The sequence below is a fragment of the Clarias gariepinus genome, chromosome 17 (genome assembly GCF_024256425.1).
Source record: "Clarias gariepinus isolate MV-2021 ecotype Netherlands chromosome 17, CGAR_prim_01v2, whole genome shotgun sequence".
In the NCBI taxonomy this organism is placed as follows: domain Eukaryota; kingdom Metazoa; phylum Chordata; class Actinopteri; order Siluriformes; family Clariidae; genus Clarias; species Clarias gariepinus.
In genome coordinates, this window is record NC_071116.1 from 12647081 (window position 1) to 12662792 (window position 15712).

General features: G+C 36.2%; 1 protein-coding gene across 16 annotated transcripts in view; it reads right to left on the reverse strand.

Moving 5' to 3' along the window:
- Nucleotides 1–15712, reverse strand: part of fryb (furry homolog b (Drosophila)) — a 71948-nt gene that overhangs the window by 18540 nt on the left and 37696 nt on the right. For 11 of the 16 annotated variants that reach the window (XM_053515864.1, XM_053515857.1, XM_053515856.1 and 8 more), the window contains 22 exons: nt 15394–15628; nt 13840–14013; nt 13612–13698; nt 13033–13292; nt 12265–12454; nt 11938–12065; nt 11370–11427; nt 11185–11276; nt 10904–11076; nt 10266–10426; nt 9609–9719; nt 9129–9283; nt 8869–8968; nt 8543–8714; nt 8192–8448; nt 7677–7823; nt 7335–7503; nt 7149–7236; nt 6901–6983; nt 3843–3993; nt 2276–2379; nt 836–1021 (listed from right to left, as the gene is read on the reverse strand). In XM_053515864.1, coding sequence (XP_053371839.1) covers nt 836–1021; nt 2276–2379; nt 3843–3993; nt 6901–6983; nt 7149–7236; nt 7335–7503; nt 7677–7823; nt 8192–8448; nt 8543–8714; nt 8869–8968; nt 9129–9283; nt 9609–9719; nt 10266–10426; nt 10904–11076; nt 11185–11276; nt 11370–11427; nt 11938–12065; nt 12265–12454; nt 13033–13292; nt 13612–13698; nt 13840–14013; nt 15394–15628 — 3281 coding nt within the window. The remainder of the gene's footprint in view (nt 1–835; nt 1022–2275; nt 2380–3842; nt 3994–6900; nt 6984–7148; nt 7237–7334; nt 7504–7676; nt 7824–8191; nt 8449–8542; nt 8715–8868; nt 8969–9128; nt 9284–9608; nt 9720–10265; nt 10427–10903; nt 11077–11184; nt 11277–11369; nt 11428–11937; nt 12066–12264; nt 12455–13032; nt 13293–13611; nt 13699–13839; nt 14014–15393; nt 15629–15712) is intronic. The other 5 variants (XM_053515860.1, XM_053515858.1, XM_053515853.1 and 2 more) reach the window with 1 other exon arrangement.

The following is a 15712-nucleotide window of genomic DNA, read 5'->3' on the forward strand; positions in this document are numbered from 1 at the left end:
TCTACTTTCTGTCTGTCGTCCTTATCACTATATTGTTAAATCTACTGTTACTGCTATTTTTGTTGCTTTACTGTCAAAATCTTCCTTCATACTTTGGCGATAGGCTACTATTTCTTAATACGGTCATGCCAGAGAAGCATATTTTAACCAAACTTAACTAAACTGAGGGAGTAACAGAAACCTAACTTTATTAGAATAGAAGAAGAAAAGAATATTCAATTATTTGTCACATGTACTTTACAGCACAGTGAAATGTCTTCTTCGCATATCCCAAGTAGGAAACTGGGGTCAGAGCGCAGGGTCAGCCAGCTTACAGCGCCCCTGGAGCATATAGGGTTAAGGGCCTTGCTCAAGGGCTCAACAGTGGCAACTTGGCGATGCTGGGGCTCGAACCCCCGACCTTCCAATCAGTAACCCACAGCCTTAACCGACTGAGCCACCACTGCCCCATTAGCCTATATGTTTACCTCGTTTTGTCTTCCTGAAATACCCCAGAAGGCTTGGATTTTATTATTAAGGCTTTTCTTGATGTCTAGGCGCGTGTGTCTTTCAGATTTCTGTGCGGTGCTTAATTACATCCCTCTTTCCCTCTCTCAGACATTAAGGGCAAGTAACATTACACTCTGTAACTTTCTAGTCAAGCTGATCCTTTTCTATAAAACACCTTCACCACACAGTGGGCTAAGAACTAACGATGACTCTCTTCCATCTATGGATGGGACCTAATCATTTTTAGGCTTTTACATCTTAAATATAACCATTTTTACAATAATTCAGTCATGCTATTTGCAATTTTATAATGACTCTATACTATGGTAGTATTTAAGAAAGTCACCTGTATGCAGGTATTCAGGCTGGAAACTGGATTTAATAGTAAGAGTTTTGTTGTCGCCGATCTCCCTGGTAACAAGCAACACAGAGGCAATGACTTGGAAGTTGTTGTTGCAAGAGAGAGCGATGAGCAGATGCAGGAGCAGCCGCTTGCTGTGCTCAAAAACTTCAGGGCGGTAGTGATCCAAACCTAAAAAAACAGCGTAAGGCCCAATTAAATCGACCAAATAAAGTAGTTATTATTAGCAACCCCTTCATATACTCAGTACACACACGCAGTTGCAACCTGAATGGCATCCTTTTAGTCACTTTATTATTATTTAATTTTTATTTATTTTTATTATTGGGAAACTTTTTTTTTATGTCTTGACAGTAATGAGCTTAATGGATCAAACTATTTAGTCTACTGAAAACATTTATGAATAAAAATTATATATTTCGAATATTATACTTTAAATAAGGCCAAAACAATAAAAACAATAACAAGGCTTCCTGATTATTTAAAAATACTTCTGTATTTAGGTATGTGCAGTATCATATGTGGGAAATTGTAACTGCAATGTAAAAAAAAAAAAAAAACATAAAAAAAAGACCCTGTGAATAATTAACAGGAACATGAATAGTGAAATCTATTTGAATCAAATTTAAAATATTGAAAGTATACACTTTAAGGTGTAATTTTCTGCATTAATATTTTAAGCTACACGTATACATTAGACTTAAAAGCATGTGTTAAAATTGTAGTAATCTCAAATAAACACTCGTAAAAACTGAAATGTATTCAATTAAAGAGACCTGAAAAATACCACAAGAACTTAACAATTAAACTAATTTTAATTTAACTAAACTAAAAAAATCTTTTTTTTTGCTTTAATTTATATTAGACACTTGTAATCCTTGTGAATGCAGATGAAAAGTATTTTCATGCTTTTATCCACGTGATAAACATGCCTACAATAGCTTAGACTGTTGATAAAATATCAGAGGAAGAGTTCTCCAAAAATCTGTCAACTAGAACGCAATGAAGACAGCAGGTGATGATGACACAAAGAGTTTGAGAGATAAGCTATGAGTTATGGCATTTCACTCCCCTCCCTGTTGTTCCATCATAGAGATTTTTCACATTTTTAGCATTACTGCACTGTGTTATAATGCCTTTCTGCAAGCTGCAATTACAGCTGGGAATGTAGTCTCAAATGTTTTTTAACACAGAGGATGTCATTGGAGACACACCTTGACAGGGGTGCGTATATATTTAGTGCACACACACACACACACACACACACACACACTGCATACAACCCTAAACACTACTCACTTACATACTTGGTATCCAGATGTATCCTAATATGTATCTATATTTTAACAGTTTTAAATCAGGTATCTTACAAAGAAGGGAAAAGAATGAAGAAAGGCAGCAGGTATAAGAGTTGAGAGGCATTACCGAGAAAGAGGGCATGCAGCAGAAGGGGTAAATGTAGAGCCCAGTCCTCTCGCACACTGTGGTCCACCACCATCTCTGTCATGAAGATCACTGCTATATTACACCTACCAACATATATAAACACACAAATGAGTCCACGTGGTAGAGTGAAATGCCCATTTTCTTGGGATCACAGCAACAAAAACATTGAAAACCCTAATAAAACATATTTAATATGCAATATCTAAAAGGTTTTCATTGCCATGAGCACACTTTTGGTAAAAACGTGTTATGAATGTTAAGCTGTGTGGTTAAGGGTGCACATTTTTATCAGCTGTGCTTATTGTATTACTCAGTTAATTTTTTATAGTATTCATAGCATAAAGAAATACAGAATATGACATTTCTCTTGGAGAACCAGCCAAGTGCCAAACAACTCTACAAGAACAAAGCTCTCAGATGTTCCTATAGTCACATACAGTATACCTACAGTATTATAAGATGAAGATGCAACAAAAGCTGATAAAAAGTGAATGCTTTTAGCACTGCTCCCTAGGCACTAAGTAAACACTGACTGTTATAACTGGACTGATAAACACAAACACACACACACACACACACACACACATTATCACACAGCTTAACTCAACTACCTCAAAATATTGGGACTGGACTGACTAATCAACACAAGTTCAGACACACTGACCTACACCACCAAATTATCGTACATACCAACCTGTAAAGGCTTCACTGTTTATCTTTTGCACAATGATCATTACTGGACTAATTTTTGCACTAATTCCTCAATTCTTGCTGCTGTTTTTAAAGAATATTTATGTTTATCCACTACCTCAACACCATATTTTATGTTCTGTTATGTCGTGGTTGCGCACTGTCACTTTGTTGTTGCTCTTGTTTGCACATTTGCACGTGCACTTTATGTTGTCTGTAAAAATGTTATACTTAGCTAGTTAGTTTTTGTTAATTTATGTTGTAATTTATGTTAGGTCTCTCTGTCCTGTCTCTGCTAGCCAGCTAACTAGGCCTCTTGGTTAGCTAGTTTAGTGTCTCTGTTAAATTATGTTGTAAATTTATGTTGCATGTAGCACCTTGGTCCTGGAGGAACGTTGTTTGGTTTCACTGTGTACTAACTGTATATGGTTGTAATGACAATAAAGCCTACTTGAACTTGAACTTGAACTTATAAGTCTACTGCAAAATCTCATGGATGTTATAAAAACAGATCTGGGTTGGTACTAAGAACATCATGCACTCTGCACTGGTAAAGACTTATCTGTTTGTATTTTAATAATAAAGCACATTTATGGAGAAACTAAAAGAAATCATCCATGTTCACAGCTCAGACCTGAGCAACGCTAACATTACATTTACATTTAGGTATTTGGCAGATTTACAAAAATGCTTCAAAGTTTCTGTCCCAGGGTAGATCCTTACACTGGATTACTATTTTACTAACCAAGTACCATCAGTCAACCCAACACCGGTTTGATCCGACCCTGCATTGTAATTGTATTTTTGTATGCTGTGTTAGGTTAGTATGTTTATTAGACTCAGGAGAAGACCTTACCTGTGAAGAGGCCCTCGTGGTGTGATGGTTTCAGGCAAATAGTCCACTAGCGGAGCCCAGCACCCTCCATTAATTGGCATAGGCAAAGGCTGGGGCCGGTTACTCTCCAAAACACTGAGTAGCCAGCCAGCATATGGGGGAAGAGGATCATCTGTACACAGAGGGCATTAAATATAGCTTAATTCTATTCATAAATTGTAAAAAAAATTATCTGATTATGTTTGGACCCATACATTAATAACTTTCACCAATCATTGCTCCAAATAATAATTATTGGGTTCAAACGGCCTTTACATATTTAAAGGAGGTCTTTAAGAATTTGCCAAATAATACATCTTAGAGAAGATTGCATCATATTTCATTAAAACTGTTAATAAACAATATCAATCTATTGTTTTTATCTGCTAAAATAAAAGCAAAATAAGCAACCTGGTTAACTTAAAAACTATAACAGTTAATACTGGGTGTTCTCCTATTTTAAAATAATGCCAGCTAATTCACAATTCACAATTCACTGTACAAAATGCCATTAGCAGGGCTATAGTGGTTAAGAAAGGTGGGTAAACTATGAATTATATTATCAAAGTATAACGGACCATGAAATAGTGGTTAGAAACATTAGGAATGTTGTGAGGGGGGAAAAATGAACTGAAGCTCATTAATTAAAATTTACTGGTAAACAACAGCATGAAACAAATAAACACAGTAAAGTTCATGAAGAACTAAACAATATATTATGAATTTTAATGAGAAAATATATTTTTTTATAAAAACTAAATGTCACATCACTACCTGGCTATTTATTTTATATGATTATATATTATAATATAATAATAATAATTCAGTAGAGGTGTGATTTGTGTCTTTTACGGGCACCAGCAAGAGTTGGCTTACCATTTTCACGAGGCAAAATCATTGTATACCCATGTAGTCAAACTTTTAAGTGACCAACTGGCTGACCCAAGAAATGATGTGATAGTTCACTATAGTAAGACGGTACCAAAAATGGTGATTAAGCAGCACAATATAAAACCCACTATGGTTTTAGCTGACGAAACAATATGAATAATCCTAATTGTTAAAGGTTGTTCTAGGAATAACTATGGAAGATTTTATAGCTGCTTTAACGCTAATCAGTAGTGGGTAAAAAATATTTTAGAAATTTAGGAGGTGCATAAAGGCCATTAACGTGTTTGTAGCCTTCAATACAGTCCTGTACACTAGTCCTCCAAAGCATGTGTGCATCAGTAGCATAGTATATCTACAATGGTCTGTCTGAGCAGACACGCAAGGTATGCAGGCCAAACACCTGTCAAACACACCTATCATAGACACATACCTACATGCTTACACACATAGGGGTATGTGATTACATCAGGAGTTAATTTGTTCCACATTTGGACTGGCACCTATTAGATTGGCTCTACCACTTCTTTTGTCACTATAAAACTCTGTAAATATATTTTCTCTAATATTTAATGCTATCTCCCTGCTATTATTTATAAAAATCAAAAATTAAAAGGAAAAAAAGTGCTACCTTTTCATTCTTTCATCGGACACAAGTGTCATGACCTGGAAATTTTTACTTCTGCCGAATAGCTATTTTTTCCTGAAGAGCATGAATGCTTCTTAAGGAAACCAAACAGCAGCTCTTGCTCAAGCAGGCACACTGGGATTTCTTTTTTAAGACTTAAAAAAGCAGAAAAGCAGAAAACAAGCTTCTGCAAGCTCAACAAGCTCAGTTTTTACAAAACAATAATCTTTAATAATTAGATTTTGTTTGAATTGTCTGTGTGCCCCTGTGCCATGCAAAGGGTTTCAACAAGATATTTTGGTTACGGTTTATTAGTGTACAATAAACAGGGGTCCAGTTTAATTCTTTTAAATATGCAATTTTTAAATTAGTAAAATATTCAAGCTTTCTGGATTAAAATAAATATACGCACAAGAAGTACCTAACTGTGAGCTAACAGAAGTGGGTTATATTATTACTGTAAATTATGTTATTCAATTCTTGATTTAATATTTGGTTTTATAATGTACAATAAATGCATAAATGACAGATCATTTTTCGTATTATGAAAAGAGCAGATCTTTTTTATATGTGCCCCTAACCTGTCAGAGCAGCTCCCTCTGCTTCAGGATCTCCTGATATCCAAATTAAACTCTGGGATTAAATTTTATATACCCAAGCTTTAGAGAGTTTTGTGGAATGGCAGTAATTCATGAGTGCTTGATTAAGTGAAAATGGTGAGGGATGATAATGTAACATTCAAAGCATCATATTATCTATAGTGGTGCAACATATTTATAACATATTTACATATTTATTCATATCCTGCAGGATACTTTCACTTTACTATTTTTCACCAGTCGTGCAATATATATTTTACTTACTAATCATCTCATAAGATGTACAAAATATTTTTTTATCAGTCTTGACTGTGCAAAATATTTTAAGAAATGTACTGTACAATTATTGTGCTCATTTTTATTAGCATTTTTTTCTATCAGTTAAAACAGAGGGTCAATTTTCTTTCTGAATTTGCAATAACATTGTGTGTTTTTGAATGGTAATAAAGTACTTATTTATTCATATATTAATTTATTTATCATTTAAATTTCTAAAAGATGATTATATAAATAATTCCATATGTCTACTATTTAGTAATAAGCAGTTATAACTTTCAAGATACATGAGTTCCTGGTTTTGGTTTTAATGTGAAGATTTTCTTATGCATGACCAAGACTAGATTCTTCTAGTACTGCTTTGTCTGTTATCTCATGGCAATAGCTCATGATAATTACTAGGCTAACCTGCATCTGTGACTAATTGCCTTTGGCTCTCCACTGTTTCAAGGAGATAGAACATTAGTCATACACACCTAATAACAGATGAAATGCCTTTTACTTTGAATATGTAATTTAGGCATTTCTGACTAAAGTACAACCAACAAGTAGGACAATCAGTAGTACCTAAAATTGGTTAAATCTTAAAAATGACAGATAAAAGATGAGGATTAATATAAGATAATGATAATAATGATAATATACTGACTTTTCTCCTCATCATAGGAGCCTCCAGAGCTGTTACTGTATCGTGACTCAAGTCGGTTATGAGCCCGTGCAGCTTTACTAAACCTACAGACACGCAAAAACAAACACAGGCAAACGTCAGCATTGGCAACGCATATACAAAGCACAAATGTACTGAAAATGGATTTTCGAGAAGTAATATGAAACTGTATACTAAAAGTTACTATTTACGTATGAGAACCTCAATCCTTTAACAATAGACACAATTACCTCTCCTCATTCTCTCTGGCAATTTTCTCTTCAGCATCTTGGATGTTTTCCTGCCCCGCTACAACAGTGTTGCTGCTGGAGGTTGTCCCTTCATGAACCAGACAACAAAGCAAATTTCAGATTCACAAAAAACAGACCATAATCATCACTTAATGATAAACAGTCGTATTTCTTGACTGTTGTCACCTGATGCCACAGCGGAGATCTTACTGCTGGCTGCAAAGCGATAGAAGGGTGGGTTATCACAGTGCAGCACTACAGGATTAACAGGGTCAGTCTGCTGAAGTTCGAACAGGAGCTCCTCCATGGTCTGAATGGTGTTGTTACGACACAGATAGATCACTACTTTCTTAATCTAGAGATGGACAGAAAACACAAGCTTGTAAGACATGACCAGTTTGACATTGTAATCTTTGTGTCTAGGGCTAAACAATGTACCAATATACACGAAAGCTCCATTAAATAAAATGAAACATTCTGAACAAATAAAAAATACATCGTAGACATTAAGAGACAGTGTGTCCTTACATAAGGTAGTAGTGTGGTGTCACTGCTAACGCCACACAGGCTAATAAGAAACTGCAGTGTGATTCTCAGATTGTTGCTCCATTTTTCATTGGTCACTAGAGCATTCCATGCATTTTCCATCTCTGGACCTGGAAGCTCATCACCATACTTAGGAGGAAACACAAAGTAAAATGGATTTATAAATTGATGCAAAATAGACAACACAAAATCAAGTAGGTCTGAAGGCTTAGGACTGAAAGGCACAGTTGACTACTGCTCACCACATTTTGTTTGAGATAAAAAAGACCAATTTGTTTTTTTTCTAAAAGTAGAATAATAAAAAAAAATTGTATAATAATTGTTTAACTGAAGACGACATTTTAGACTTTAAGGAAGTGAAAAAAACTTTTGGCAGTTATCCACAAAATCAGTGGCCCCTTACGGACATGATACAAGAAACCCAGGGAACTTTAAGACAATATCAGCTGTATAAGCGTATAAACCATCCTATTTATTATTGTGCTACTGAGTTGTACCTTGGCAGTCATGTACATGAGGTTGTTAAGAATGAGAGAGGTGGCCTGCAAGGATCCCCAGCCACTGCCTCTGAGTGGGTGTGAAAGACCCATGCCATCTGCATGCTTTTGCCCCTCCTCCTCTGGTGTGCAGGGACTGGACGCCGGGGGTAACAGTCCTGTGTCTACCAGCTCTATGTTACTCAGCCAAGGCAGCAGGTAGGTAAGCATTATCTGCCTACCATTGGGATGAGTGGTAGGAAACCTTTGGCTGACCTCTATGCATATGTCAAGAAAAGAAAAAAAAAGAGTTGTCAGATGCATGCTCCCTCTTCCTCAAAATGTAAACAAACAAGCATGCAAACACAGTACCTGAGAAAAGGGGGAGAGTGAGCTCTGGGTACATGCAGGCAAGCTGGTTTGAAAGCTGTGAGAGGGACACACTGTAAAGAGGAGGCAAAGGCCCGTGGGTTCCATACAAGATGTTCCCTGACTTTTGGCCCACAATTCTTGTCGAGTACACAGATAGCTTTGCTTCCAAAACCTACAAGAGAAAAACAGTGAGAAAAATCAATTGGACATATTCAAATGTAATATAATTAAATGTCATAGTAAATCATGAAAACAGTCATTTCATATTATGTTTTAAGTATTATATACTGTACTATGAGACAATTACTAAGGAAAATGACTTATACCTGCATTAGCTGCATGGAGATCTCATAGATCTCTCTGCTGGTGTCAGAGGATTTAAATAGGACTAGGTTCAGCAAGGTAACAAGGTCACATGGATAGTTTCTAAAAGAAGAAAAAAAGACTCCCTTTCAAATTTTGGATTGTGTAAAATTCACTTAATTTTATTTTCTACTATTAATATAATTCTCCTAAGTATCTGCAAATGTTGATTGGTCATTTTTTTTTTACACCCTAGAAAAGTCAGGTATTATATTTTTACTACCTGCTACCACACACTGTGGCGATGGCCTTAAAGCAGCCCGAGGCCAGCTGGTAAGAGCCGGTAAAGCAGCGATCCACTGCCCAATTAAACAAGTTTGACTGATCTGGGTTCAGTTCCAGCAGAAGAATGACCACCTCACAGCCCAGTCGATGCACCTGAAACAACATGTTTTAATTGATTTTATCCTTGTGTTCATAGATATCCATTAATTTACAGTGACATATTGTTGTTTTCAGTAGCAGCTGATCAATACTGAAATATTTCTACATAAATAAGGCTTTATTTATATAAGTAATTGATTTCTAAACAATGTGGGTAAACATATCTTGCAGATTAAATAATTACTATACCATTTCACTAGATTTTTCACAAATTTTACCATTGTTACTTGAATCTAAAATATCTTTTTGGTTTTGACTGCTTTTGATTATGATTTCTCCCATAATAATCAGATAAAAAATATAGCAAACACAGTCTTACCCGCAGATCATGGCACCCAAGGATATTGTCTAGCCACTTGTAGAGATAGCCGTCAGTGGACAAACCCACATTATCAAAGACAGGTCCACAACACAATACGGCAGACATGGCCTGGAAGGAAAATACACAACAATCACAATGATAGGGCCATGTTAGGTCTTAATATATTTACTATTTTTTTCCTCATTCACCTACCATATAATAAATTATACTGTGCACTAACAATGTCAAAAAAATACTATTTAGGTAGGATTACGATACATTTTTACACTTCACTATAGTATAGTAGTTACAGTATAATATCTTATGCTATAGCACAATGTACTCTCTTTACCATCCTCATCCAAACTAATAGCTTTTAAGGCACTGTTTATGGCTGTCGAGAATTTCACTGCAATGAAAACATTAACAAGCTTTTGCCTTCCCTGCACCTAACCCAATAATGTCTCAGCAATGCCATGTGTCTTGTTATTTAGACAAACTATTTGAGCTAAGCATGTCTGTTGTAGCTCGGGGGGCAAAGCTAATTGACAGAAAAATGACAATGTGTAATGAAGAAAGTATTTTTTAAATTAATGGTATAGGACAGGGAACAACACTCCTACACTACCATGTTTAGAGTTTTAGTAGTAAAAAGGATTTGGTAATTTAATGCACCTTTAAAGCACAGTATTGGTAGCGTGTAATCTGGTGATTGCGGTCACTGTAGCGGTCAAGTGGAGTAAACATGACGCTGAAGGGACCTGCCCACTGGCTAAACAGAATGAAGAGATGATGCCGCAGACTCTGCTGAGGAAAGAGGAATCGCCTGTGGTGCACTAAAAAGAGAGAGTGATGGAGAGAATTTGTCATCATATAAATGCACCCTCTAATTTGAATGCACATACTATAATTATTATTTATTTTTCATTATTACCTATTATTACCTATTATTATTATTATTATTAAATGGAGGAAATTCTAGAAAGTATAAATTGTCTAAGAAGAGTTTTTTTTTATTGGATCAGAGAGGTATATATCAAAATATATAGCAAAACTAAATTTTTAATAATGATTGTAAAAATATTTTGGGGCTTGTCAACTATCTTGATAACAGAATGAATTTCTGTTTGAAACTGCTTGAAAAAATCATTCAGAATATGCAACTTCTATTAGTTTTGAATAGTAAATAAGTAGTTTTCCCAATCATTACTAAAAAATTATTAAATAAAACAATAAGATATTAATTTTCCACACCAATTCAGTTATACAGAATCACTGAACACACAAACCAGATAGACAGATGCTGTATATACCTGGCACACATTGGATAAGGTTGGCCACCATGCCACTGAAATGAGCTCTAATATCCTTTAGGATCTCCAACTCTTTATCGTTCTCTGCCTCCAGAAGCATACGTGTCAGATCCACATACTCCAGGAAAAGGGCACCCAAAGCCAGAGAATCCCTCTCTAATGCACCATTAGTGCTGTAAAGTGAAATGTGTTGTTTAAAGTTAAATCTTTGTTCAACCTTCAACCTTAATTAGAGAACCTGCATCACTGGGGGCAGTTCAGTGAGTGTACGTGCAGCTCACCTGTCACTGATGACCCCTGAATCAGCCAGCAGTTCGAAAATACGAAGCAGCTGCAGCCTCAGCAGATCTCTCCTTTCCCGACGTTTCTTATTCTTTGTAAAGAAGAGGAAATAAAAATATTTACACACAGGATAACAGCTGCCCACTGGTAAAAAAAAAAAAAATGTGATTTTAATCAAAATTACCTCTGGTCTTCTCTCTAAGGCTTCTTTCATGAGTGGATGAAGCTCCTCCACTAGCTCCCTAAACAAATGCAGCAGCAATATAAGACAAAGTTGAAAATATATTAGCATACATATTATCATTAATTTATAACACATTAATAATTACCTGATAGCATATGTTTTTTTTAACTTCTTTCAAAAAATAAATAATGCCAAAGAAAAACATAGCGAATATTGTGCCTAAAGTTCATACCCGAACCCCCCTACCACAAAAAAAAAAAAAAAACACATTTTGCTAGGGAAAAATGCATTTGATGTCATGGTTTTACGAATGCCCAGAGTGCCATGACAACTATCTGTTTATAAGTAAATAATACTCACGCATGCTCTTACTGAATGCATGCTTCACAAGCAGTCCTACAAACAAATAAGTTTTTGTCCCCTAATGTAAATCATAATTAATGACAGCTCTAATTTAAGGTCTCTGTAATTCTAGTGCAACCTTGTCAGTTTAAAGCACTTATGTTCTCAGGACTCCTGAGACTCCTAAATGTTTCATGGCTGTCCTATAAGCTGTTTTGGGTGTTACCTGAAGACGAGCGAGTTCGTTCGGCCAAAGCCGAGCACCAGAGACTCAGTGATCTCAATGCTCTCGAGCCGCATGAGAGGAACCAACTGCTTGAGGAGCCAGGCAACTGATGGAGTTCCAATCACCTGCTGACACACATATATACACACACAGAAACATGAATTGTCCATACTATTTTGATCATATACATTTAATGCGTATTAAAACTCAACATAACTTGACTTGACAAAATGGTCTTTAATGCCTTGGATGTTTTAAATTCCTACTCAATAAGGAGTTTTCAAAAATCTTAAGGGTGAGAGAATGCTTTCAGTGCAAAACATGTACCTTGTTATCATAAGTGATGCTGCCATCAGGAGTGGTAGCCATAATCTCAGGGGTGGAGGCTCTCAGGTGTCCCGGGCTCATGATACTCGGTTTGGCTACACCCAGACACAGGATTAAGTAGTTCCTCCACAGGGTCACATAGCTATCAGCGGGTCCGGCTGTGCTTGTCTTTTTGGCATACACTGGACTACTGCAGGGCACATAAGTAAAAAATAATGTTCAGTTTGATTTTTTTTATTTTATTAAATCGTAACTTGTTGAATCAACAGATTTGGATTTGCCTTTTACATTTTCTTGTTTCTTGTTATTTTATTTCTTGTACACTGCTTTTTATTAATTTTTTAACAATTATTAAAACAACATATGCACAAAACAATGTATTGCTACTACATGCTACTATAAATACAAATGTGTTACCAGGTTAAATTGTACAACAACAGATCTGGCGCTTGTCAAAACATTTTGAATTCCAATTAATTCTTTTAAGAAGTGTGTGGGGAAAAAATGGTGTGTGGTCAGATATATTTCTCTTCAATCAAAAATTATAACATCACGACTTTCCTGAACTAAATAATAAATACAACCTTACATTTTAAACTGACATCTTACAATCAAAAAAGGTTGTTGCTAAAATAGTTTTTTTTTTTTTTTTATTAGACATGAACCATTAGAGGGCTTAACTGTACAGGTTACTTAACCAAAAACAGAATAAAAATATAATCAAGTTTACATTTATTAAACTGGCATTTTGATTGTTTCCTAACTCACTTGGGGTCCACTAGGGGCATGAGCAGCTGTAGGCGTGTGAAAGCATATGGCCAGGCGTAGCTCAGTGCCATGGGACAGTGTTTTGGTAGGTGTTCCTGCCGGAGAAAACTATAGAGACACAGAACCCAAGGGTCCTTTACTGACTGGGCAAAAATCCACACATGAGAGGGGCTTTTCACGTCATAGTGGCTGTTGACCAAACGTGCATTCCACTCCACCAGCCACTGTAGGTCTACATGGTGACTTAGTGGCAGAGTGGCCTGAAGATACAAAAAGTAAGAGAAAGCAAATCATTAGCATTATACAACATAACAAAAGTGAGTCATATTGGATAGGCTGAAAACTGAAGTGCTCAGAAAATACTACAGTGTAGCTATACAGATGCCCAGGGTCACTTAAATTACGTGTGTGTGCGTTTCTGTGGTCATTTGTACGAACTGTGATCAAGGTACAGTAAGTATGACATCTATTACTAAATATGAAACTACATTAAAAAACTACAGAGTTGAAACAAGCTCTTGAAAATACATACCTATAAACACAAATGTGTTATCAAAGAAATGAAATAAAACTGCTTACGGAATCAGACACAGCCACATGGACAAAGCTATCCAGAACTATGGGGCTAAGCTGGTCCATCACCTCGATCATTGGCTTATCGTCATCCTGAAAGCAGAATATGAGACATACGATAATCATTAAAGTGGTTCAATCACAACGTAACCTACTGGAAACCATAAATTAATTTTTCGTTATAGTTTTGTCACCCATAATTGTAAATATTCATGAGGTTGAGACAAATGTTACCTCTGCCTGGCCAATTGCAGTGAACAGTAAGCGGATCTCTCGCAGCACAGTCACAGCAAGTTTGCGTGTGCTTGTTTGGCAAGAACAGAGAAGAAGGAGGGCCAAACCCTCAACAGCGTGCAGCACTGTGGAGTGTGGGCTGCGATCCACTGGCAACCTGGAGCTCCCACCACCCTGAGTATGCACATTTATTACCATACACATGTATACTTCCTTTTTTTTTTACTATTCACTAAGGACATTTGGGTCCGAGATCAAAAGATGAATATGAGATTAGGACAACTTAAAAAACCCTTCAATTTTAAGTAAGCAAAATTATTGGACCAGACACTGCCCACTGACACCACTAAACTGGTGCATTATTTTTGGTGCTGCTTGTACAGCCTTGTAACAGCCTTGTAACATGGATTCTTTTACTTGTTTTTTTGTTTTGGGGGATTTCTCCCTTCAGTCTCCTCTTCAGGAGGCGAAGTCGATGTGCACTTTTCCAAAAGCAGCCATGCAAGCCCAAGACATGACACAAACTCCACTGTCCTTAACCAGTGAGCTTGTATGTTTTAGATCATAAGCAGCTCCTAGTATTTTTCATATTTTGCCCTTTCCAGTACTTTGGTAGAGAATGCTTGTTTCAGATTTTAAGTACTCATCTCATTATTTCTTTGTGAATTTCAGTTTTGCTTTGTCATAATTACTGCTGCTGTGGTGTGCATCTTGTGGTTTTGTAATGGTCTCTATAGTTCTACTCTAAAAGTCTTCTTTAAGCGGTATGGTGTGACACCATCACTCTGTCCTGTGGAGGTTGTTAATGCCACTGAAATATCACTAACTATTGTTTTGGTTTTTTACAATTTTCTGTCATAAACTGCTGTTTACTTTGGCTGACCTGTCTGATGTCTGGTTGTATTACTGCACTGGTTTAATTTTTCCTGTTGTATTGACTATGGCCAATGTATACCATGACTTAACCTCTGTTTCAGCTTTAAAATGGTTTGCGTTTCTCCTAAAGACAACTCTTTGGTATTCATGTTGGTTTTTAATATTTCTTAGGCAATTCTAATCCTTTGTACCATATTGATCTTTTGTTTGATCTCAAACCAAATGCATAGAAAGAAAGAACTAATGTTACATACAAAGAGCTAATTATTACATAGATTTTTTACATACTACTATTTAAAACAAATACATTATACTTTGAAGAAAATTAAGCTTTTAAATAAAACCAAATGAATGGGATGGGATATTAACACCTGTGGTCCATTAACACCTTTTAAAACATTTGCAGGTAAATTAGCATTTTGATACCATGCAGTGTTCTTTGTGTTGTATTATCAGAGTGAAGTACTATTTAATGTTAAAAGTGTTTGCTGTACCTTTGTAAAGAAGAAAGGTTTTTGCAATAAGATGTATTTAAAGTTACATGTTAGAAAAAATGTTTGCTTTATAGGCTTTATATGGGAAATTCCTTGTAGCTGTAATGTACTGGCAGTGTGAATATGTTTAATGTTGGATTTGCACTGTATGATGTAATGTTATCACTGATCTTTGCAGTTTTACCTCTCCTGGGCGCTTGCCTGGAGCCTGCAGTGCCAGTCTCCACTGGGTGAGCAGCTGCAGCAGCAATTTTACTGATGTGTCCTGCAGTCCTTGTTGTGTGTCTTGCACCTCCCTCAACAGAAAGTTTGTGTAACCAAACAGAACGTCCTCTCGCCAATCAGAGAAGTCCAGCAACAGACTCTGGAGGGAGTTCTGGGCAATTAGACGAAGCTCAATGTCCATGTGTACTGTCAACCTAAACAACACACACACACACACACGCAACAAGGAAGGAAAAAAAATTGCACCCTGAAAGCCACTGCACTGATTGGTTGTTTTT